The sequence below is a fragment of the Ahaetulla prasina genome, chromosome 13 (genome assembly GCF_028640845.1).
Source record: "Ahaetulla prasina isolate Xishuangbanna chromosome 13, ASM2864084v1, whole genome shotgun sequence".
NCBI classification, from domain to species: domain Eukaryota; kingdom Metazoa; phylum Chordata; class Lepidosauria; order Squamata; family Colubridae; genus Ahaetulla; species Ahaetulla prasina.
The window spans coordinates 1,576,931-1,601,618 of NC_080551.1; the positions used below are offsets into that span (position 1 = coordinate 1,576,931).

The following is a 24,688-nucleotide window of genomic DNA, read 5'->3' on the forward strand; positions in this document are numbered from 1 at the left end:
TACTTCCTGAGATTGTTTTATTACTTGGCATTGGCTTTTTTCTTCTTGGCAATTTCCACCATTTGTTCTGACATCCAGTTTGTTTTCTTCCCTTTCTTCATCTTTGACATTCTCTTTTCACTGTCATCCTTAACAAATGCTTTGATTTCATTCATACGTCCTCTGGTTCTCTGAAAGGTTCAGGACTTTAAAACGATTCCTGATGTTCTCCTTGAAAACGTTAGCTATACACACATGCTCTTCCCCAGGCCTTTGGTGAGGGAGCGTGAGGCCCACTCGCTTCATTCCATCGGCTTTCTCACAATGGGCCTCCTTTTATTATTATTTATTATTTATTAAATTTTTATACCGCCCTTCTCCCGAAGGACTCAGGGCGGTGTACAGCCAAAGATAAAACACAATACATATACAATTAAAACCGACAATTAAAACCTAGCAAATTACAAAAGGCTGATAATTAAAAGTTTAAATTTAAAATTATAATAGAATTTAAAAAACCCAATAAAAACCCCAATTTAAGATTAAAACTATTAAAACCATTATGCCAGTCCCGCTTGAATAAATAAATATGTTTTTAGCTCACGACGGAAGGTCCGAAGACCAGGCACTTGACGTAGGCCAGGGGAAAGTTCATTCCAGAGCGTCGATGCTCCAACAGGGTTTATAGGTTTTATTGTTAATTCCCTTGACTGCATTGTCAGGCAGCACACAGATTTAATAAACCACTAGTTGTTATCACATTGTGGCACTAATTGGCTTTCTTCTGCAGCTTTAGCTTGATTTGAACTTGTACATGAGCAGCTTGTGATGTGTTTCACAGTCAGCACCTGGCCAGGTCTTTGCTCTTACACCTGAGCTCTTCTGCTTCCTTTGGGACAATAATATAATCAGTTTGATTTTTGTGTTCACTATACGATGCCAACAGGGCTTGACATGCAGTGGATGGTAGTTTCAAAAAACATGTGGTGGTATATCTGGCCAATGGAACTTCTTTTTAGGTTAACTTCCCCAAGCCAGATCAATTTCCAACTTTGTTTCTCGTCTTGCCTTCTGGTGCCCCTCATCTTTGTGGCAGCCCCATTTGTCCAGAATGGGATAGGTTCTGAGCGGAGGCTTGGACTTGAAGATCTCCAAGATCCCTTTCGTCTATATTCACAAGTGCCTTTTAATAAAATTTGTCAAGTTATCGAAACATTTTCTTGTTTTTCCCCCACTCTGAGTAGCCTGACAGAGAGTAACCACCCATCTCATTTCTCTGATGCTTATTATGGCAATTTGCAGAAGTTTCATTTCATCTTTCTGTGGGTTGAGCCTCCCCATGTTCCTGCTTCTTCTGTTTCATTGCAATTCTGCCTTTGCAAATTCAGATTTTTTCCTATGGCATCATCATCAACTAATCATGCCAAAGGCTTTCACTGAGCCATGAGCATCCTGAAAAATCCTCAGCTCTTCCTCGGCATCTGGAGGGCCATATGACCTGAGAAGCCATCAGCTGGCACTGCACCCTCAATTGTTTTATATTTTCCATCTGGCTTCCTTGATCAAGATCCAGGAGTGGCTTACCATGGCCTTCTCCCATGCAATATGAATGGCCACTTTTGCCACAAAAGGGATCTTCTGCCCCCAGTGTCTGCTTCTATCACTGTTGCCCCATAGTGAGTCCTACTGGCTTTAGCTGGGCAGCTGGGATGACCTTCAGGCCTTGGGTGACCCTGCTGAGAGGCACATCCTTGGCATACACCCCTGGCCTTCCTCACCCACCCATCTCAAGCACACACGCGCACATATACACACACAAAGTAGGTTACTTTATTGAATCGCTGGGAGTATCTCAAATTACTTTAAGGCATTCCCAACCATTTTCTCCAGCAAGGTAATTCAGAAGTCATTTTTTCCCAATCACCCTTTCTGACCACCCTTTCTGCGGCTTTCACAGCCACATCATTTTCACAGGGGAAGACGCCTGGCTCTGGCAGTGTATCTCCTTAGTTCAAAGGTGCTTTTCAAAGGTGCACCTTTGAAGATAGGCTCAAGATCCAGATGGATCCTGACAGACTTGAACACTGGGCCCTAACTAACAAAATTAAATTCAATGTAGAGAAAAGTCAAGTCTTACACTTAGGCAAGAAAAACCAAAAGTACACATATAGATTGGATGAAACAAGGCTTAATAGCAGTAACTGTGAGAGATCTTGGAGGCTTAGTGGACAACCAGTTAAATATGAGGCAATAGTGTGTGATGGCAGGCAAAAAAGCAAATGCAATCCTAAACTGCATTAACAGAGGGATTCAATCTAGATCAAGTGAGGTACTAATATCACTCTGTAAAGCCCTAGTAAGACCACACCTAGAATACTGCATCCAGTTTTGGTCACCACACAAAGATGTTGAGACTCCAGAAAAAGTGCAGAGAAGAGCAACCAGGATGATTAGGGGACTGGAGGCTAAAACATGAACGGTTGCAGGAACCGGGCAAGGCTAGTCTAGTGAAGAGAAAGACCAGAGGAGACATGATAGCAATGTTCCAATATTTGAGGGGCTTCTACAGAGAAGGAGGGGGTCAAACTATTTTCCAAAGCCCCCTAAGGCCAGACAAGAAAAAATGGATGAAAACTGATCAAGGAGAAATTTTCTGACAGAACAATCAACCGATGGAACAGAAGTTGCCTTTGGAAGTTATGGGGGCTTCATCACTGGAGGCTTTTAAAGAAGAGACCAGACTGCCATCTGTCTGAAATGGTGTAGGGTCTCCTGCTTGGGAGGTGGGGTGTTTGGACTAGATGATCTACAAGGTCCCTTCCAACTCTGATAATCTGTAAAAAGGCAACTGGGCTCTTGGTTTTTTCTTTGAAAACAATCGCAGAAGCTTCTTCAGTTCAAGACAGTCGAGCTGCTTTTTGGAAAAGCACCTTTGGGACAAGCATAGCTGAGACCCCATAGTTGTTTCTGAGTTCCAGTTCGTCCTTTTGCGAGGAGTTCCGGAGACTACTGGCCGGATTCTGCTGGTTGGTCGGGTGTCCCACGCGGGCCTGCAACACTGCAGCCTCTTTGGGGGCAAGCCGCAACCCTCGTCGGATCACCACCCTGCTCCGCTCCCCGGCCGGGATCCCGGCGAAGGCAACCCAGCGCAGCTGCCCGGCTCCATTGGGACCCCTCCGCCCCGAGCCCGCCGGTACCGGCCCGGGACCGCTCCAGGCCGGTGGGAGTGCACCCTCCGAGGCACAGGAAGGGGCGGAGGCAGCGGCCGGGCCTCGGTTGCCCAAGTAGCCGCCCAGCCTCTCCGCCACTTCCGAAGAGCGCCGCTCCAGCGCTCAGCACGACGCAGCCCGCTCGCAGCCAGCCCGCCCCGCGCCCAGCATGGCCCCGCGGGCGCTGCCGCTCTTGGTGCTCTGCTCCGGGCTGGGGCTCGGCCTCTGCGCCGCCAGCAGCAGCTCCGCCTCAGGTATGCGGCGGGAGCAAGTCGTCCCGCTCGGCTCCTCCGGCAGGGCAGGGAGCTCGGGGCAGGGGAGGCAGCGTCGGCAGAGAGGGCCGGCCCGATGCCTGTCCCGCGGGAACGGTGGCGCCCGCCCGGCCCGCTCCCAACCTGCGTTTTTCCTCCCGCAGGCGAGCAACTCTTCAAGGCGTGGGCCGCGCAGGTAAACAGCCTCTGGCCAGGAGCCACTGCGGGACCGGCCGCCTCCCAGCGCAGCAGCCCCGGAGAAGCGCCCGTCCCCCCCTCCCCTCCCGGGGGCGAGCAGAGCGGACTGGGGAGGGGGAGGCAGGGGGAGGTCTGCCTGGCAAGAGGCCGGGGGTGTTGGCCGCCCAGGGACCCTCTCTCGCCTTCTCAGCCGGGCCCAAGCACGGAGCGGGGGGCGGGCGGGGGAATGCCAGGCTGGAGGCGGTTCCCGGGAACTACCCTCCTGCTCGAGCCCGGCGAATCCTCGCCTCGCTTTCGCTTTCTCTTTGGCGCTGCAGCACCGCCGGGAGTACCGCTCCGAGGAGGAGGTCCGGCACCGGTTGCGGATCTTCCTCGAGAACAAGCAGAAGATCGACAAGCACAACGCAGGCAACTCCAGCTTCCGAAGTAGGGGCTCTGCTGCCCCCCCCCCGTTTCCTTTTGGTGGTTAAGAAAAAGCGGAGTGGGAGGCCCTCCTGACCGCCTCCCCCGTTTCTCTCTTCAGTGGGCTTGAACCAGTTCTCAGATATGACCTTCACTGAATTCAGGAAGAAGTATCTCTGGCATGAACCTCAGGTAAAGCCACCTGGGCTTCTAAGGAGATCAGGAGGGGCACAAAACTCAGCTGATGTGCCCTTAATCTGATTACAACCCACCCAGACCCCAATCTGCTAGAGGGGCAGAAAGTCCCAATCTGACTTTGGAAACTTTGAAGACCTCCTGGCTTCAACTCCTAGAATTCCCCAGCCAGTATGGTTAACAGCTGAATTCTGAGACTTACAGTTGCCTAGGTTGAGAAATGAGGTTAACATCTCATGGTCACATTTGGGATAAGCATTAAAAGTGAAAGGGTGGGTGGGAAAACCCCCAAACCATTGAATAGCAGAGCAAAAAGGGAAGGCTTCTCACCAGACTTGGAGCACTGCCAGCCTGCCAGCCCCTTTACAGTGCCATTCCTGTTCCTTTGCATCAAAAGCAGGTCCTGCCCAAGCCAAGCCACAGCCCTTTAGTTTTCTTATTTGGATATAGATGTGCCTCACAAAACCCCAGAGCCTCGGCTGGCCCACATGGGGGGGGCATTACAGTATGGAGGGAATGAGGGAGGGAATTAGCCCCCCAATCCTATATTTGTCCCCACCCATGAGAAGCAGGCTAGCTGTGGTGGCCAGGGACCCATCCAGAGCTTCCTTAGAGTGTGGCCCCCATTCACGGTCTGTTCAGGCATGGGGAGAGTGAGATGGACTGGCCTGATGGGGCTCATCTGCTGGCCAGTGACCGCTTCCCACTTGCCTCCAGAACTGCTCTGCAACCATGGGCAACTTCCCCAGAAGTTCTGGGCCCTACCCGAGGGCCATCGACTGGAGGAAGAAAGGAAAGTTTGTCAGCCCTGTGAAAAACCAGGTAATTGGGTCAGTCATACACAATCCGTACAGCCACTCATCCCAACAAGGGGCTCTGGGCAGCCAGCAGGGCTTAAAGAAGGGGGTGAGCTTCCCTCTGGCCTTCGGGAGCCTTGCCAAAAAGCTGGGTGATGGGATCTTCTCATGCCTCTCCTCTCCTTCCGCTCCCCCCACCCCCAGGGCCCCTGTGGCAGCTGCTGGACCTTTTCCACCACCGGCTGCTTGGAGTCTGCCATTGCCATAAAAACAGGGAAGCTACTGAATTTGGTGAGGATGTTTGTTTGCGCTCCGTTTCTTTTAAAGATTTTGGTAAAATATAACAGGGCCATTTGGTATTTTATCCATCTATTTATTGGATAAAGCCAGAACTACACCAGTCAGCATAAGCAGAGGGGATTTCCACGGCTGAAACCCAACACCTCCCTTGCAAGTCTTCCTGAGGATCCTTCCAGTCTCACAGGTGTCACTTGCAGCTCAGCAGGACACACTTCGTGCCACCCTCTTGGAAATGCTGCTCCTGACCCGAACTCATCAGCGCCCCCCTTCTTCTAGACAGGTGGCGGCTTGTACAGCAGCATCTAACGGGGGGCCAAACCCCTGCCAGAGAAATTGCAGCCTTCTCCTGCCAAGGCCGGAGGGGTGGGTGGGGCGGGGGCTTTCATGCTGTGCGTTTGTGGCAGAGAGAGCAAGCAGCCCCAGCTGAGCCCCAGCCCAGCAGTTATTTATTTATATGCTGCCTTTACTATGTTTACAAATAACTCGAGGCAACACATCTCCCCCCCTCCTTATTTCCCCCTCAACCATCCTGTGAGGTTTGATGGGCTGAGAGTGAGTGACTGGTCCAAAGTAACACATGGCTACCTTTCATGGTTATGGTGGGACTAGAACTCTATCTCCCACTTTCTAACCTGGGTGCCTTCACCACTTGACTTCAACATGTGAGACTCTCTACACCAGTGGGGCTGCTGAGGAACAAGGTGGACGCAAACTCTTGCAGAGCAGCCTGGCCCTGAGCATCCACCTTATATGGTGGGCTTTTATCCTGGGCTTCAGTTTGATCACAGTGGGCATGAGACACTGGCTCCTGTGGGGAGCCTCGGCCCCTACAGGGGCAACTTGAGGACAGGCTTCCTCAGGTGCCAAGCACAGTGGCAAAGAGCTGGGAGGGCCCCTTGTCTGCAAAGACCCCCAGCCTCCAGGAAAGAAACTGGCACTAGGTAAGGCAGGGCAGGCTGCTGAAGAGATGGGCAGGAAGGCTGGCTGGGCCTGAAACAGGCCCTCAATGCATGGTTTTCCAAGGCTGGCAGTCTTGATTCAACATGTCTCCTCTCCCAGGCGGAGCAGCAGCTGATTGACTGTGCTCAAAACTTCAAAAACTTTGGCTGTAATGGGTAAGAGAGGCCCTCAGGAAGCCCCCCCCCCCAACATCCCAGTTCCACTCTCACCACCAGGCAGCTTTGGCCTCTGGGGTTCCCTGTAAAGGGTCTGCATGATGAGGCTGTTCCTTCCCTCCGCAGGGGGCTTCCCAGCCAGGCTTTTGAATATATCCTGTACAACAAGGGACTCATGGATGAAGAGGGGTACCCTTATCAGGCTAAGGTATGGGGGGGGGAGTGTCTGATCCAAGGGGAGGCAGGCAAGTTGCCTCTTCTACAAAACAACATCTAAAAAGGCTCCTCTGGTTATGTGCAGAACGGCACCTGCAAGTTCCAGCCTCAGAAGGCAGTGGCGTTCATCAAAGACGTGGTCAACATTTCACTGGTGAGCAGACTTGCAGAGGCCAAGCAGCAGCCAAAAGCCCTTTGCTCCTTGGGGGACCAACCTTCACCTTGTGCCCCCCAGAGCGGAGGCCCAGGGCATTTCCGGCAGTCTTCCTTGACTGCCCTTTCTTTTTAAAGAGATTAAGAGACTTGAAAATGGCCTGCTTCTCACTTGGGTTTGCTCTGGCAACCTGTTGGGAAGCCATGTCCCCACTTTCTGCACATGCTCAGAGGCCCTTGCCCAGTAATGCTGGGCCTCTTTTTTTCCAGTACGATGAGCAAGGCCTGGTGCAAGCAGTGGGCACGTACAACCCAGTGAGCATTGCCTTTGAAGTGAAGGAGGACTTTGTACACTATCAGGAGGGGGTTTACACCAGGTGAGTGAGTTCCTGTTAGTGCACCCCGGAATGTTGCTCAAAGGCCCCATAATCAGCCTCTTCCCAGCAGGGCTGCCTGGAGCAGCACTCTGGCAACCCGCTGCAAGAATGGCCCCCGTTCCGTGGCCCCTCAGATCCCCACCAGAACTCCGAGGCACCCATTACAGGCACATGCTGAATTGGGAGATGGCAAGCAAATTGGCCAGCTGGGCAGAGGCACTAAAAACAGGTCCACATGAAAGGGAAATGCCCGTTTCAGGTTTCATGCTTACTTCTTTGAAGCATTGTGCAGCCCTAGATTTCAGCTACTTCCTCAAAGGTACCACTTCCAGGATTACTTTATTCCAGTCCTGTTACTTCACTTTCTTTGATCAGCCTGTAATTTATCAGTCATATGCAAATGAGCTGATCTTAAAAAACCCTTTAGCTGGAAGAGACCTCGAGTCCATGTCCCACTATGTGCCAAACCCCAGCTGAGACCATCTGGCCTCTGCTCCCACCCAACCAGCACAAGGCCCAGTTCCTTTTCCCCCGTGCCTCCCACTCATCCAGAATCTGCCCTGTGACACGATTGCCTTTTGGGACAATAGGAACAAGGCTTCACATCCTCAGATACTTGAAAATGATATTTCCCCCTCCCATTGCTTCTTTTTCCAAGTCACTCTATTTAGTTCCATTTTCCCCTCATAAATTTTGTTCCCAGACCCCTACGCAACTTGCTATCCTGTAAACTGTTCCCTAAAAATGTGGCACCCCAAACCAGGCATAACACTGACTTAAGTTCCTGTGCAGAAAAAAACCCCCACTATTCCTTCCTATGATCTAGAAATTAAATATGTTGATTTATCTTTAAACTGTATTTGCCTTTTTTTGCACGCATGTTACACTGTTGGCACATAGTTTGCAATCGGCCACTATTCCAAGCCTGAGTTTCGCCCCAGGCGATTAGCCGCCATTTAAAGCAGGGGTCTCCAACTTTGGTCCCTTTTAAGACTGGTGGACTTCAACTCCCAGAGCCCCTCAGCCAGTAAAGCTACTGGCTGAGGGGCTCTGGGAGTTGAAGTCCACCAGTCTTAAAGGGACCAAAGTTGGAGACCCCTGATTTAGAGATTTTGTTTCCGTTTCTGCCTTTGCATCTAACTGAGCAGTCCAACTAAGCAGCGAAAGGAGAAGGAGCGCATCGCTTATGCTTCGGCTTCTCTTAAGAACCGAATTTCCTGGAGGGCATCTGATCGGATCCTTCATGATCATCTTTTCTCTTAAGAGGCCGAAGGACCAGGGGGCTTCTTTCCCTCTGACTCGCACAACGGCGGCTAAAGCAGGCCGGCTCGCTCTCCAACCGCTGCTCGTCTCTCTCCCCACAGCACGGACTGCGACCGAACCCCGGACAAGGTGAACCACGCCGTCCTGGCCGTGGGCTACGGAGAGGCGGGCGGCGTCCCCTTCTGGATCGTCAAGAACTCGTGGGGGCCCTCGTGGGGCATGGACGGGTAATGCAGGCAGCGCCCCCAGCCTCACAAGCAGCGGCGCCCGCCAGGCTCGTTCAGGGGCCTCCGCGGAAGCCGCGGCCTCGGCTCCAGGCTCGCGAAAGTCGCCTCCCGAAGGGGACCCGCCTCGGGTCTCGTCCCGCGGCTTCCCGGGAGTGCCGGCCGGCCGTCCCCCCTGTCAGCGGGCGGGGCGCTCCGAGGGGCTCCGGCGCCTGAGGCTGTTCTTTGTCCCGGCAGGTACTTCAACATCGAGCGCGGGAAGAACATGTGCGGCCTGGCCGACTGCGCCTCCTTCCCGATCCCCCTGCTCTGAGGCGAGACCGAGCCCCGGGCGCACTCGACGGCGCAGGCGCGTTCCGTGCGCGGCGGTTAATAAAGCCTTCAAACCGAGACTACGCGTGTGGGCGTGTCGAGGGAGGGCGGGGGGCGTGGTGTCCGGGCTCGCCGGAAGGCGCCGGACGCCACTTCCGTGCGCGGGGCGGGGTTTGCGGCCTCCAATCGGGCGCCTTAGGGCCGGGAGGGCGCGAGGTCCGAAGCCTTCGCAGCGATGGCGGCCCTTCCGCGCAACAACCTGCGGGAGCAGCTGCAGCGTCACTCGGCCAGGGGCGCCTCCAGCCCGCGCGCCGCGCCCAGGCCCAAGCCCGCGTGAGTCGAGGGACGGAGGGCCGAAGGGAGGCGGCGAAAGTCCCTGCACGTCGCCCCGGGCGGGCCGTTTGCCGTTTGCGAGGGAGGCCTCGGTGCAGGCGGAGGTCGTGGGCGCCTTGCAAGCCGCGCAGGGGCCGCCTCAGCCAGCCTGCCCTGCGGTTGCTCGCCTCGCGTGGAGCCCCCGGCCTTTTGCGGAGGCCGCCGAGGCAATCGGGGCTCGGGCGGGAGGGGCCGTGACCGGGAGGGATGGAAGAAGCGGGGGGAGCTGATGCCGCCGCCGCCGCCGCGACGACCCTTCCCGAGTGCGCCCACGGCGGCCGGGGATGCTGCCCTCCAGGCGGCGGCGGCGGCAGCAGCAGCAGCAGCAGCAGCAGCAGCTTCCAGACCTTCCCAGGCGGCCCGTAGAGCGCCGTGCGGTGATCCTTACATAGTGTAAGCCGCCCTGAGTCTTCGGAGAAGGGCGGGATATAAATGCAAATAATAATAATAATAATAATAATAATAATAATAATAATAATAATAATAATAATAATAATAATAATAATAATAATATTCCTCCTCCTCTCGGGGTGACTGAGCGCGGGCAGCGCCTCCCAGTCCAGGAAAAGGCGCGAGTGGAAGAGAAACCTGGGCGCCTCCCCACCGAAAGGGATGCGCCTCAGGTTGCACCCCAGTTTTCTTTGGGAAAGTGCAGCTGAGTCCAGAATCAAAGGTGGAGACACTAGATCGGTGGGGCCCCCAAACCCAGAATCCTCTCAGTCTTGCCGGGGTTAAGCTGAAGCCTTTTCTTCCCCGTCCAGACTCACAGACACCGAGACCGAATCTCCTCCTCCCAACAGGTTAGAGCCGCGGTAGTCAACCTGGTCCCTACCGCCCACTAGTGGGTGTTCCAGCTTTCATGGTGGGCGGGAGGGGTTTTGTCCGATACTGAAGCACTTTCCTTTTTTTTAATTTAATTGACTTTAAAACATTTTTTCATAGCATTATTTAAAAACATTTTCATTAGGTTTTCATAAAATTCCCCGTGACAATTTAAATTTTGGAAAAAATATTATTTGTATCACTCGCGCATAAGTTTAGTTCATGTTACGTAAGTGAAACTAAATGGCGCCATAGTGCGACCGCAAACAAAAGAGCCTCATCCCAGAATAGCTCACATATCTCCCCCCACACCACCCAGCTGTAACAGACAAGCAGAGCTGGTAGCCGGCGCCCCCCTCCCCCGCAACCTACTTTATAAATCATCATTACTGTGGAACCGGTGGGCGGTTAGAAAATTTTACTACTAACAGAGATACAAAAGTGGGCGGTAGGTATAAAAAGGTTGACTACCCCTGGGTTAGAGAGTAAAACGGAGGGTCACCGGAGGCCTGGCCCAGCGGCTTCAGATAGATAGGAGTGGGGAGAGCATTCAACCCTGAGATGCCCCACAGAAAACAAGCTACCAGCTAGATCCTTCCTCCCCATTCTCACCAACTGGAACCAGCTCTGCAAAGAACTGGGCTCCCATTCCCAAACCCCGGAACCAAGCCAGATGGCTACAATGATTTATGGTATCAAAGGCACTGAGAGATTAAAGCATTAGTCCTTGAAGTCTGGACAAGAAGCTCAACCCCCAGTAATACCTTTATTGTAAGGTTTCTGCAAAGACCTTTCCTTTCATTCTCCAGAAAAGGGACCCAGGAGGTTCCTTCTGGAATGCTCCCCACGCCCTTTTTCCTTTGGTAATCTAAGAAATCATTGACCTGCCAGTTGTCCAGTCGGCAGCAATTCCTTCTGCCTCCCAAGGTCATCATTACCACTCATCATTACATAAGGAGATTCAGGATGGACTACTCCATCCAACTCTTGCTAGAGACATCCACAAATGCAAGTGATGGCATTTCAGTCATCTGAAACCTGACAGAAAAGGATCCAGACAATCCATTTCTATCAGGCATGGAGATCCAGTGAGAGTTATTCAAAATGGTCAGATCTAGCCATGGTTTTTGAGGAAGGTAAACAAACAGCAGCAGGACCATCATCCAGGCTTAAGGATGAATCCCCCCTCCCCTAATCTAGAAAGCATAGACAGCTGGGCTAACAATTCCGGGTACCTTGCCTGTTTCTTAATGGTATTGTCTATGCTGAGATGTGGAGCAAGGAGGAAAAGGGAAGCAGTGAAAGAGAAACACCAGCAGGGAGCAGACATAACTAGCCAAGCTGACAGATTAAATGGTATGAAATCTGCTGAGTTTCAACTTGGCTTTTTAAGGACAGACTTGGAATCCTTTTTCTCAGGGATTGCTACCATTAGGTCGGTGATGGGGTAGCTGGGGGTGTGTGTGTGAGGAACATTCTGCCAGTAGTTTGAGTCTGTTGCCACCTTTACATCAGAAATGTGTTTCTTTTGCATAGAGACTGACTGGGTTGCCTAACGTAAAACGTAACAGGGCATTGCTCTCAGCCTTGTCAGGCAGATCAACCAGGAAAGATGATCAGATAAATCAATACTTCTGCTTAATTGTAAAGCTACATTAACAGAACCTTGCAAATCTGAAAATATAATTGTCCCACTGAAAGTCTGTAGATTGTCCCATTGTCACCTTTTACAGCCTGATAACTTGGGGTGGGTTGGTTTCTTCTGAGCTACTTATTCTGCCTGCTATTCAGCTGCGGGTTACACTGTCTCTTACTTGAAAGTTCCCTAGGCAACATCTCCCCCCCACCCTACACACACACACAAATACCATTAGATCTTACAATTTGCTACATTGGAGGATTAGCTTTGAGGAACTTGTCAAATGTCCCGTTTTTTTCAGGACTGCCATAACTCTGAACAGATACACATTATAGATTTAAAGTAGGCATTTTTTCAAATTACAATAAAACTATCCACCAATTGAAAACCTATCAATCAAAGTACAAGAGTTTAGAGGAATAAGGTGCAAGATAGATGTAGAAGAGGAAAAAACAACAGAATGTTACTTGTCTTTTTGTTTAATTTGTGCTCTTTTTTGGTTAAAGGGCAAAGTGACTGGCGAAAATCTAAACTGACTCATTTTTGCAGGGGATTTATATTCAGAAAAATGAATTGCCTTGATGACTGTGCATCAGGATATCTGGGTGGAACAAAACCTCTGGCCTTGAAGGACAAGAATATCAATTCTTCTTTGGAAAAACAAAGTGGTATTAAAAATAAGCAAACCAAAATTAATGTGCTGTTTGAAACAACACTGAAAGTTCAAGAAGGAAAACAAGAGCATTCAAATGATCAACAGGTCAAGAATTTAGATTGTTTTATCTCCTCTGTGAAAGAAAGTGATGCGGACTGCAAAGTGGGGGGATCTGAGATCTCAGCCTCAGACCATAATTGTTCAAACAACTCATTTATTGACCTTACTAATATTTGGGAAGACATGGAGGACTTTGAAACAACTGGACCACAGAAAATATGTCCACAACGGTCTGTATCATTTCAAGATAAGCTGTCTGTAAACAATAAAAAGACTGCAAAAAGCCCCTCTACCAGGAAGCCAAAGATATCTAGCACAGGAAGAGAGAATGAAAAATGTAATGATGTGTATATTTGTACAAATAGGAAAACACAAACGCTTCATATGGAACAAGAGGGAGGCAGCCTGCCTGTTCCTTGTCTTGACCCTTCTAATTCAAGTCAAAGAGATTTTTCAAATGGAGAACGTGAAGAGGAAAAGTCTTTGGAAAGTTTCCAGGCAGAGAAAAAAGAAAAATCTTGGATTGGTAAATGCTCTTTTTCTAATCAGTTCTGTAACAGGGTGGATAACTTCTGGGGAAATGAATTTATTACAGCAAGCGCCCCTTAAAAAGCTAGACTCTCAAATGAAGCTTACTTCCTCTTAATTTATGAATTTAGGTCCTCATTAGTTCCTCTGGGATGTTTTCCAACTTTCCAGTCTAACTTATAACCTTGAAATTCCTCATTAGGTCCCCAACTAAGAGCTAAGCAGCCCCAATGCTGCCTATTTTCCAGGGCTAGTCAAGGTGATGGTATTTGTGTAGGTCGTCTGCCATAGTGCTCCTTCCCCAGGAGCTCACAGCAAATGTCATTGGCTCACATCGGCTACCTTAGGGAAATCAATCACACACACACAGCCCCCTTTAGCCTGAGATCACACCCAATAACTTGTAGCTCTATTGCTGTTTTGACCTGGTTCTCCATAGTCCAAGTCTGACCTTGTTCCCTATCACATAACTTGACTATGTTAAAAAGAGTTGGGTATGTGTCCCCACTAATCAATACATCTAATCACAGAATATCATTAGATGTACTTAATACTTTTTCTTGCTTGATTAGCAATAGCAACAGCACTTAGACTTGTATACTACTTCATTGTGCTTTACAACCCTCTCTAAGTATTTACAGCGTCAGCCTCTTGCCCCCAACCATCTGGGTCCTCATTTTACCCACTTCAGAAGGACGGAAGGCTGAATCAACCTTTAGCCATCCAGAATCAAATTCCTGGAGTGAGCAGTGAGTTAGCCTGCAGTACTGCATTCTAGCCATTTATTGTTGTAATTTAACTTTATATTTTTAATGATTAAATGTGTTCATTATTTTTCACTGGTCTTTTGTTTAATATGTGCTCTTTTTTGGTTAAAGGGCAAAATGATTCTGGCCTCCCCTTAAGTGGGAATGAAGAACCTGATGAAGGAAGGGAGGACCCTCAAGTATTCAGTGAGTCTGAAGACTATGTGGACTTCATCCCCCCATCTCCAGAGGAGGAGATGCGGCCTGCTTCCTTCGGGCTGAAGAGCACTAGGTACGGTAGAATTTATCTTAAGGGTTCGTATGAATAACCAAAGACAGCCTTTTTCTAGCACAGCCCCTTGTGGGAAATAGCTGGTATATATGTATCTATCTGAATGCTCTGCACGAGGGAATGAGCAAAACTCTCCCTAAAGGTAAAACAATGAAGGTAAAACAACCAAATAGTTCTAAAAAGGCAGGTGGTGGTATTAAGTGGGGGAGCCTGGACTCTAAATATTCCTAGAGGAAAGGGAGATGTTTACCAGTAGCTGCCAGCATAGTGTTCTGACCTAGGCTTCCTGATACAATAAAAGCGCACAATGAGTCCCCAAAACCCTCTTTTTATTTCCATAGCTGTGAATTCTGCTCATTCAAAGCATGTTCATTCCCAATCTGTTCATTCACAGAGGAGTCCCAAATAATTGTAAAGAGTCCGACAGAAATCTGCCACAGTTCTTCAGGATAACGGTGATAAACACCCACTTTTATCTCCCTTTACATGCGGCTAAGACCTAATTGGCAATTAGCTTTGCAAAGCCATACGGAACAGAGTCAACACAGAGCTGCAGTCTTGAAACAGGCCAGCATGAACAACAGTTGCTTCCTACAAAGGCTCATGTGCTTTTGCTCCTCCTTTATGTCTTATGGGAGGGGCCAATCATCTCCAAGCTCAAAAGTTGTCCCTTTTGTTTTTCTTCTTCTTGTTTGTTCTTGCCTTTTGGCAACTCTGCACATGCACGCACTGCGAACAGGCTCCCCCTGTTCCTCTGCCTCGCTGATGTCCGACTCTGGAGGCTCCGGAGTCTGCACATAACTCCCAGATGGCCCTGGCCCCATCTCTGCCTCCGACGCAGATCCCTCGTCCTGGTCTTCTCCAGGACTGGCCCATGTTCCTCCCTAGCCTCTTCACTGTCCAACTCTGCTGCAGGCCGCCAGTGGACCACAACACATAGGATCAACATCTTCCCTGGTTTTATTTCCACCCCCCCTCCCCAAAATCACATGGGGGCAGGAAGGGGACAGATCCAGAAGGCTTCCCCCTTTCCCCACTAGACAGATAGTCTTCACTACCACAATTGTCCACAAATTTCTGCTGTTAAGCAAGCGATAGCACTAGCATTTAGACTTACATACCACTTTAACAGTGCTTTACAGCTCTCTCTTAAGTGGTTTACAGAGTCAGCCTCTGGCTCCAACAATCCGGGTCCTCATTTTACCCCCCTCGGAAGGCTGGAAGGCTGAGTCAACCTTGAGCCTGGTGAGATTCAAACTGCCAAATTGCAGGCAGCCGCAGGCAGCAGAAGTAGCTGCAGTCCTGCACTCTAACCACTGTGCAAGTCATTTATTAAGTGAGTTTTGCCCCATTGTGTGACCTTCCTTGCCATATTTAAGTGAATCACTGCAGTTCAGGTAACAACATGGTGGTGAAGTGACTCTGGCTTCCCCCTTGAAGGGCACAAAAGGGAATTGGTTGACCTCAGGGCACCGCAACTGTCATAAATAGGAACCAGTGGCCAGGCATCCAACTTTTGATCACATGACCATGGGGATGCTGCACCGGTCGTAAGTGTAACAGTTGGTCCTCAGTCATGTTTTTCAATGCTGTTGTAACTTCAAATGGTCACTAAATGAATGATTGTAAGTTGAGGGCTACCTGTAGCTCCAGCAGTGCTCTGATATGTTTTACTGTGACCTCTGAGCCGTCTTTGCAGTGCCTTCTTAGTCTTTGCAGGGATGAACGCTTCCCCCAAGTAGTGACAAATCATGGAAATACAGCCATTAAGAGCTGACTTTACAAATACTTCCAAGATCAGAGTTCCCCAATCTTTTTGGGTTGGGGGCTGGGAGGGTTCCCCTCCAGCTGGCTCAAAGGATACCTTGATCAGTCCTGAGAGATCATGGAGAGCCAGGATCAATATCAGCTCAATGCTATGTTCAGGCCTGAAACTGGACTGTAGTGATTCGGATAATCTGCAATAATTGAAAAAAATCTCAACAATGTTTGGTGATTAATTCTATCAAAGATTTATTGTTTGTATTTATAAAGATTTGTTAACCGACTTAACCCAATAAATCAATGCATCTTTTAGTGACAGGTGTATTATTGCAAAAACTGGAAAATCAAATAATTTCTCTGGCTGGTAGCATTTAAGCAAATGGGAAGAAAACACACTGAAAAATTAACACTTTCAAACTTCAATACAGTTGTTTTATTCAAGTCTAATTTCCATTAATTCCATACTTTTCTAATTGTCATTGACTATAGAAATACATACAATTTTTGTTGACAGAAATACTGTGGATGTGTGCATAAAATCCCTGTTTTTTTAAAATTCTATTTGATGTATAAAGTGTATCTACTTCATGATATATCTCTGGATTTATTAATAATTCTTAACATTGTTAGGCATTTTCCCCAAAGAACAGCTGATGAGACAACTCTGAATTTTGAACTCTCGGTGAACCAACTTCCGGAGTTTGGAGAAATGACCAGAAGAAGTGAAGGAAGGAAGGAAGGTAAAACATTGTGACATGTTCCACAATCTTTTGATGATCGTCAGCCAGCTTTGCACTGCTGGTGCCTTGCAAAATATGTGACTGAACCCTGTTACATTTCAGGCCAGTCCCTCCTTTGTGTAATGGAAGAGATCTGTAAACTGGTGGACTCCGTTCCAGAAAGAGAGCTGAAGTCTCTGCTAGGTGGCCAAGAGCTGCTTCGGCTTAGAGATTGCAGGTCTGTTGGGAGTTTGGAATGCGATGAGGGCCTTTGCTTCTTTACCTTAAGAAATTAAGATGGGATAGATTTGTCCAAGTTGCAAAGTGGTCGGTTCCCTGAGATTCTCTTAGCTCTTAATGCAGACCATATAAAGCAGGTCAGTTTTTTTTTTAGGTATGCAAGATAACTTCTAGAAAGTAGAAGGTTCTTTGTCACAGGTTATGAGTCCTACCCATATTTATTTCAGAAGCAGAATTATGCAAATAAATTCCCTTTTTTTGCACCGGGATTTAGTATCTCATAATTTCAGTGCTATTCAGTTCAGGGCTGTAAAACCTCCACAGAAGTCCATCCTTGGAAAATATGCCTACTCCATAAGGGGGAAAACTGTTCCTTACTATTAGATTAGAGAAACAGGAATAATGTTGAAGAAGAGAGTTCTTAATGATCAGATAATACTATACTATCATAGTTCTACAGGAAACTCATGGGTGAATAATAATTAAAAAATACTTTTTAAGTATTCCATGGCCACTGAGGGTCAGGAGTATTGAAATTGTTGAAATTGTTCAATTTCAGTATTGACTGAAAATGTTTCTATCAGTTAGGAAAGATTCCACAGGACAATACATTGCTATTAAGGATAAATAGGTTGTATGGAGGATATTTAGAATAATAATATTACTTCACTTTATTGGCCAAACCAAAACTCTGGAAATGTTTATATATAATACACTCAAACCTATGTTTTAATGTCAATTATGTTTTATAGACAGGGATCTAAATTGGGTTGTGAGTTGTAAGTAAGGTAAAAGATTAAGAAGAGGAGTTTCTGGGAAGAAAACAGCAAATTCATTTGGGAATTTTTAAAACAATAACTTATATATTTTTTTATATTCAGAAGAAAACTGTTGAGCAGTTCCAGAAATGGAAACAGAACCGGTGCTGATCAATTTCTAGATAAGAACTGCAAATATAATTTTGACTATGATGGCTCCCACAATGGAAGTTACTCTTCTCAGCTGGGAAAAACGTCTTCCCCACTTCCTCAAGGGGCCGCCTCTACTTCTGGACCATTTTCTGGCAAGCGGCTTGGTGATGTTCCCCCCCTGCGTGGCATTCTTCCGCCACCCTCTCAAGGATGGGCCAGTGCCAATTCATCGGTTTTCGTGAAAGATTCTACCTGGGACACGTCCTCTTCTGCCGTGGAAAGTCCAGGCGTATCTTGTCCCAAGAGGGAAACCGGCGGAATAACTGGGCTCCAAAATCCAGACTTAGAAGCTGAGACATGCTGGTGGCCTTCAACGCTGAATGGAACAAGTTCGGACAGCCGAAGGAAATGTGCTCTGCTTACGAGCAATGTGGGAAGTGAGAGTCCTTTGGCAACTGGAGGACAGAAGCTTCATAAGGATGATTTTGATATTGATGATTTGAATGACTTGGACGATGCCGTAAGGGCTTCAACAGCCAGAGACACTTTCCAGGGCCCAGCCCAGCCTGCTGCAAACATCTCCCCTGCAGCAAATCTATTTTTGAAAGAAAACTCGGTTGCGACCAAGACAGGCACTGATCTGCATAGCAATTTTTCTTTCACAGACTGTTCTGTGAGGGGCGAGAGTTTCCCTGGTAAGTTACCCTATTTCTTCTTTTAGTGCATTCTGGGAAATAAGCTGCAGTAGAAAATTATGGTGAAGACAACAATTAACTCATTTTACAATCTTGCACCAGAGACTCTTATCTACACATTAACTCAACCTTTTTGAGTATATTTGGATTTTTAGAAACGTGGGCACTCGTCACATAGTTGCTAGGGGTATTTCCCAGTTCACAAGTTGGTTAGCTGTAGGTATGTTTGCTAAGGCAGGACTAGAACTGTTAAAAAGTCTATTTTTCTGGCAGCTTTTTCTTTTTGGTTTTTAATGGTAATTTTGAATCTAGCTGCATTATATCCAAAGTTGCTGTGTTGTAATAGGTGGAGACTGAAAGTTTTCACTGGCTGAGCTGTGTGTCAAGATGCGAACTGGGTCCTCTTCAAGACTTCACATTGTTCTGTACATTTATAAGTGGAAATAGAGTGGGTGAAACCTACTGAGATTTAATCATTGCAATAGCACTTAGATTTATATACTGCTTTACATGCTTTATAGCCCTCTCTAAGCAGTTTAAAGAGTAGCCTCTTGTACCCAACAATCTGGGTCCTCATTTTACCCATCTCGGAAGGATGGAAGGCTGAGTCAACCTTGAGCCTGGTGAGATTTGAACTGCCAAATTGCAGTCAGCCGGCAGTTAGCTGAAGTAGCCTGCAGTACTGCACTCTGACCACTGTGCCACCACGGCTTATCATTGACATCATCATCATCATCATCATCATCATCATAACAACAACAACAGAGTTGGAAGGGACCTTAGAGGTCTTCTAGTCCAACCCCCTGCCCAGGCAGGAAACCCTACACCATTTCAGACAAATGGTTATCCAACATTTTCTTAAAAATTTCCAGTGTTGGAGCATTTACAACTTCTACAGGCAAGTTTTTCCACTGATTAATTGTTCTAACTGTCAGGAAATTTCTCCTTAGTTCCAAGTTGCTTCTTTCCTTGATCAGTTTCCACCCATTGCTTCTTGTTCTACCCTCAGGTGCTTTGGAGAATAGTTTGACTCCCTTTTCTTTGTGGCAACCCCTGAGATATTGGAACACTGCTATTATGTCTCCCCTAGTCCTTCTTTTCATTAAATTAGGCATACCGAGTTCTTGCAACTGTTCTTCATATGTTTTAGCCTCCAGTCCCCTAATCATCTTTGTTGCTTTTCTCTGCACTCTTTCTAGAGTCTCAACATCTTTTTTACATCGTGGTGACCAGAACTGAATGCAATATTCCAAGTGTGGCCTTACCAAGGCATTATAAAGTGGTATTAACACTTCACATGATCTTGATTCTGTCACTCTGTTTATGCAGCCCAGAACTGTGTTGGCTTTTTTGGCAGCTGCTGCACACTGCTGGCTCATATCTAAGTGGTTGTCCACTAGGACTCCAAGATCCCTCTCACAGTTGCTACTACTGAGTAAGGTACCACATATCCGGTACCTGTGCATTTTGTTCTTTTGGCCTAAATGTAGAACCTTACTTTTTTCACTGTTGAATTTCATTTTGTTAGATAGCGCCTAATATTCTAGTCTGTCAAGATCTTTCTGTAACTTGAGCCTATCTTCTGGAGTGTTGGCTATTCCTGGCTATTCATGGTGTCATCTGCAAATTTGATGAGTTCCCCTTCTATCCCCTTGTCCAAGTCATTGATGAAGATGTTGAAGAATACTGGGCCTAAAACAGAGCCTTGGGGTACTCCACTGCATGTAGTTCCATTGAGTACTATACGTTGAGTGCGGTTGGTCAGCCAGTTACAAATCCATCTGCTGGTGGTGCTGTCTAACCCACATTTTTTCTACTTTATCTAGTAGTAGGTTATGGTCTACTTTATCAAATGCTTTACTGAAGTCCAAGTAAATTATATTGACAGCATTCCTCTGGTCCACTAATTTTGTCACTTTGTCAAAGAATGCAATGATTAGTCTGGCATGATCTGTTTTTGACAAACCCATGTTGGCTTTTGGTTATTACTTGGTTTGCTTCTAGGTGTTCGGTGATTCGTTGCTTGATTATCTTTTCCAGAATCTTCCCCAGTATTGAGGTCAGGCTGATAGGTCTGTAGTTTCCTGGATCTGTTTTTTTTTTCCTTTTTTGAAGATGGGAACTACATCAGCTCTTTTCCAGTCCTCTGGCAGTTCCCCTGTGCTCCAGGATCTTTGAAAGATATAGTTCAGTGGTTCTGAGATTTCGTCTGCCAGTTCCTTCAGAACCCTGGGGTGTAATCCATCCGGTCCTGGTGATTTGAACTCGTCTAGGGTAGACAGATGTTCACTTACCATTTTCCCCCCTATTTTAACTTGTGTTCCTAATCTGTTTTTTGTGGTGCTGTTTTTGATAGGTTGGATTTTTTTTTCCTTTTGTGTAAAGACTCCCTCCATCCCTCCTCCCACCCCTGAAACATATTTGGATATTTTCCTGTTTATGAAATTAATTAAGTTTCAGCACCTTATTTGCTGGCTATAAATTCTGGAAACAGCAAATATATTTTGTCTTCAGTCTCATAACAAAAATTTGTTTTTTTCCAAGTTCCTCCACTAATTAAGGATACACCTTCCAAAAATGCTACCGTGGAACCATTCAGAGGTTTAGCATTTCCACATTCTAATGAGATGATGAAGATATTCCATAAAAAATTTGGTCTCCATCATTTTCGGATCAATCAGCTTGAAGCCATCAATGCTGCTTTGCTGGGTCAGGACTGCTTCATCCTGATGCCCACAGGTGAGTCTTCAGGCGGAGGCCTTCTGCCCTCCAAGGAAAGGGGTAAAGGAGAATCAAGGCTGACAAACGACATTTTAAATTGGGATTGAAATAATCAAGGGGAAAAAAGAGCAGTTATAATAATTGGTTTTAAATCAAGTTGCTGATATTTTGCCTACATTCTAATTGAGGCATGCTGATAAGCTGAACAAGTGAGATGAAATGATTCAGGTGGTGCTCCAACCTTGAACTTTCTTCCCTTCTGCTGTTCTGATCAATTGTTACAGACAGTTCCTGTCACCTCACACTATTCAGTACAAGTGTGCAGCCCCTATAGAAGTGAACCATTGCTATTAGGGGAAATTAAGTTTATGAATGAAGTCCATCATTCTGTCTGTTTTGGAAAGTTATAAATATTGGTTTCAGACAGTGTTGGGTTGCCCCCGGTTCGCTCCGGTTCTGTAGAGCTGGTAGTAAAACTCTGCTGGCATTCGGAGAACTGGTGGTAATGGCTGGCCGGCCACGCTCTCAAACCGGTTCTCCGATCATCTGAGGTTTATTTTATTTTTTTACTTTTAAAAGCCTCTTTTCTTCAGCCAAAAAGGGGCTTTTAAAAGAAAAAAAAGCCCTCTGATAATTGTGTGGTTGAGCAGGGATCCTCAGAGGAGCATTTTAAAAACTTTTTTTCTCTGGCCCACCCAATCTCCACTCCTCACTTACTTAATTAAGCAAGCTCCTTTCGGGCTCGCTTTCCTTTGGCGTCTCCAATCGGTTACATTGTCTGGAAGGCAGAATCAGTTGCAGCTAATGTAATTGATTGGAGTTCCCCAGGAACTCTGGGAGTTGAAATCCACAAATCTGCCTGGAATCCATTGCTCAGCCAAATGCTTTGCTGGCTGAGGAACTCTGGGAGTTGAAGTCCACAAACTTTAAAGTTATAAGGTTGGAGACCCCGATCTAAAAAATTTAAATAAAATAACAAAATATTTGTGCAGCTTTCTGAGATTTGGTGTGTTTCTGTAGTGTTTCACTCTAACTAAACAAACACACAGAATCCCACAAAGCTGTATGTGGCATTTTGTGTGTGTTGTGTGTGTGTGTAAAGTGTGAAACTTGGTTTTTGAGCTTTTTGTGGCTTTGTGAGGTCCCTGCTTGTTGCAGGGGCCCTTTTGGGTGAAGTGCAGTTGCTTTTACATTGTGTGTGAGTCAGTTGTGTTGTGTTGTGTTGTGCGTGTGTAAAGTGTGAAACTTAATTTTTGGTACCTCTTATTGTTTTGTATACTTTGTTTATTATTTTTATTATTTATTGTTATTGGCCACGCCCACCAGTCACATGATGGCCAAGCTACTCTCACCCAGTCACATGACCACCAAACCACACCCAGTGTCACATGACCACCAAGCCATGCCCACAAAATAAGCCATGCCCACAGAACCGGTAGTAAAAAAAATTAGAACCCACCCTTGGTTTCAGAGTTGAATGGGTTGCATAATTTTGGTAGCCAAACATTAGAATTGGGAAGACTTTCAGTTCTGAAACCCTGCAAAGTAAGCTATTTCAAACATGCTTACTGTCCGCAGTGCATCAATTTATGACTGCAATGGCTTTTGACTGAAATGTCAGCTTCTATTATGGTTCTAAGTCAAGGACTACCTTTGGGGATCATTGAGTCATGGCAACAAATGCATACCTTTTCAACTGCTTCAATAATAACTGAATCCTTTTCCATCCCATCCCGTGATCCATTGCCTGCCTTTTCTACTTTCCTCACTCCTGCCAAGGATAACTAAAAGATCTCGCCTATTATCCTCTCACATCACCTGCCAAAAGCATATACATTTATTTGCTTATCTGGGCGTTGATTGCTGGTGATGGTCTCTTTGTTTCCTTTTTAGCTTTTTATTATTGTCTTCAAATGGTTCGAATTTATCTCTGTGGCTGATTTGTCTGAGTGCTTCCGGGAATTCCCCAGCATTTTTGGATTTAACTTGGTCTAGGATGCTCACCATTTCTCAGTTGAACTATGGTTGAGTCTGCCCAACTGTTGTGTGATTAAGGAGTTTTCATGGTGTCTTTTGACTGCTACGTGGTGTTCATGACTAGTCTGTTCTACATACAGGTAGTCTTTGACTTACGATCACAACTGAGGCCAAAAGTTCCATTGCTAAGCAAGGCAGTTAAGTGAACTTTGCCTATTTGGGGACTTTTCTCACCACAGTTGTTAAGTGAATCACTGCAGTTATGATTGTGAAGCGAATCTGACTTCCCCATTGACTTTGCTTGTCAGAAGGTTGCAAAAAGGGATCACGTGACCCAGCAAGCGTCCTCAACACATGCCAGTTGCCAAGCAGCCAAATTTGGATCACGTGACTGTGGGGATGCTACAGTGGTCATAAGCGTGAAAAAAGATCATAAGTCACTTTTTTCAGTGCCGTTGTAACTTCAACAGTCACTGAAGAAAGTTCTAAGTCAAGGACTACCTGTAGTGGCTATTGCAGTCCTTATATTGTATGTTGTAGAGGACTCCTGTTTTTTCTTCTCAGGCTCCTGGGTCTTTTGGTCTAGATATTTTGAAAAGCTTCAAATGATGATGCCATGTGATTGTAATCATATGTTGGTTTTTTCTAGATGTTTCTGATGTATGACAGCGTTATTAGCCTTTCCATACCTTGTGCTGTTTGTGTTGTAGCGGGTTGAGCAGCCGGGGACTGTTTGATAAAGTTCCATGGGTACCCAATTTGTTGGAAGATGTTATAGGTCAGTGGTTCCCAACCTTTTCTTGTTTGAGGCACAACCTTTTCTTGTTTGAGGCACCCTTGGAAAGCCTTTCAAAAGTTCCCGGCACCCTTATAAGGAAATAGATATTTAAAATCTCCGTAGCTCAAAAGTTCCCGGCACCCTCAAAAGATCTCACGGCACCCCTTAGTGCCGCGGCACACTGGTTGGGAACCACTGTTATAGGTGGTCCTTTCATGCTCTGGGTTATCTGAGTGATGTTCTTACCCAGCTCCTTTCGTAGGAGTTTGGGTTGATACTTCGCTAGTGGAACACTTGGCTAGGGTGGTGGGAGATTTTTCAGAGACACGTGTTTCTAATTTGCCATCACTTCCTCTGCTGATGAGGATAACCAGGAAGGTAGTGTGTTGTTATTTTCTTGAAGGTGGTGTTGATTGCTTTGTGTGTCTTTTCTAGGTGTTCCTTTTTTATAATGAGAAAGGTGTTGTTCTGTATTTTTGGTAAAATGCCTGGGAGTGCTGTGCTTTCTAGATACTGTGTCTCTGTTAGGAGATCTGAAAATGGTGATTCTGCCAGGGTTTTCCTCCGATTTGTTTACTCTGAGGGGAGCATCCATGATCATAAGATGAATCAGTTTTCTTCACCTGCTTGGCCATTTGCCATCCTCTCTACTGGAGGGTTTGTGGGGTATGGTGTCATTAGTATCCATGCAGACAGAATAGCTGTTCATTGGTGGAGTTTTGCTTTGGCCCTCCTGCTTGGATCTTACAGTCCTGCCAGAGGTGCTCTCAAAGTCACT

General features: G+C 46.9%; 2 protein-coding genes across 4 annotated transcripts in view; both read left to right on the forward strand.

Annotated features, from left to right (window-relative positions):
- Positions 1–3,242: 3,242 nt before the first annotated feature.
- CTSH (cathepsin H) lies at positions 3,243–9,071 on the forward strand. Its single transcript, XM_058156079.1, has 12 exons — positions 3,243–3,442; positions 3,604–3,635; positions 3,955–4,063; positions 4,161–4,231; positions 4,952–5,056; positions 5,236–5,322; positions 6,391–6,446; positions 6,573–6,654; positions 6,748–6,816; positions 7,086–7,192; positions 8,557–8,682; positions 8,917–9,071. The coding sequence occupies exons 1-12, from the start codon at positions 3,358–3,360 to the stop codon at positions 8,990–8,992; spliced, it is 1,005 nt and encodes a 334-aa protein (XP_058012062.1). The 5' UTR covers positions 3,243–3,357; the 3' UTR covers positions 8,993–9,071.
- BLM (BLM RecQ like helicase) overlaps positions 8,689–24,688 on the forward strand; it is a 30,751-nt gene continuing 14,751 nt past the window's right edge. Inside the window, exons 1-7 of one of the 3 annotated variants that reach the window (XM_058156078.1) lie at positions 8,689–8,916; positions 12,374–13,065; positions 13,946–14,105; positions 16,500–16,609; positions 16,712–16,826; positions 17,710–18,434; positions 20,979–21,173. In XM_058156078.1, coding sequence (XP_058012061.1) covers positions 12,393–13,065; positions 13,946–14,105; positions 16,500–16,609; positions 16,712–16,826; positions 17,710–18,434; positions 20,979–21,173 — 1,978 coding nt within the window. In that variant the 5' untranslated portion in view covers positions 8,689–8,916; positions 12,374–12,392. Of the gene's footprint in view, positions 8,917–9,107; positions 9,325–12,373; positions 13,066–13,945; positions 14,106–16,499; positions 16,610–16,711; positions 16,827–17,709; positions 18,435–20,978; positions 21,174–24,688 lie in introns of those variants that run through there. The other 2 variants (XM_058156077.1, XM_058156076.1) reach the window with 2 other exon arrangements.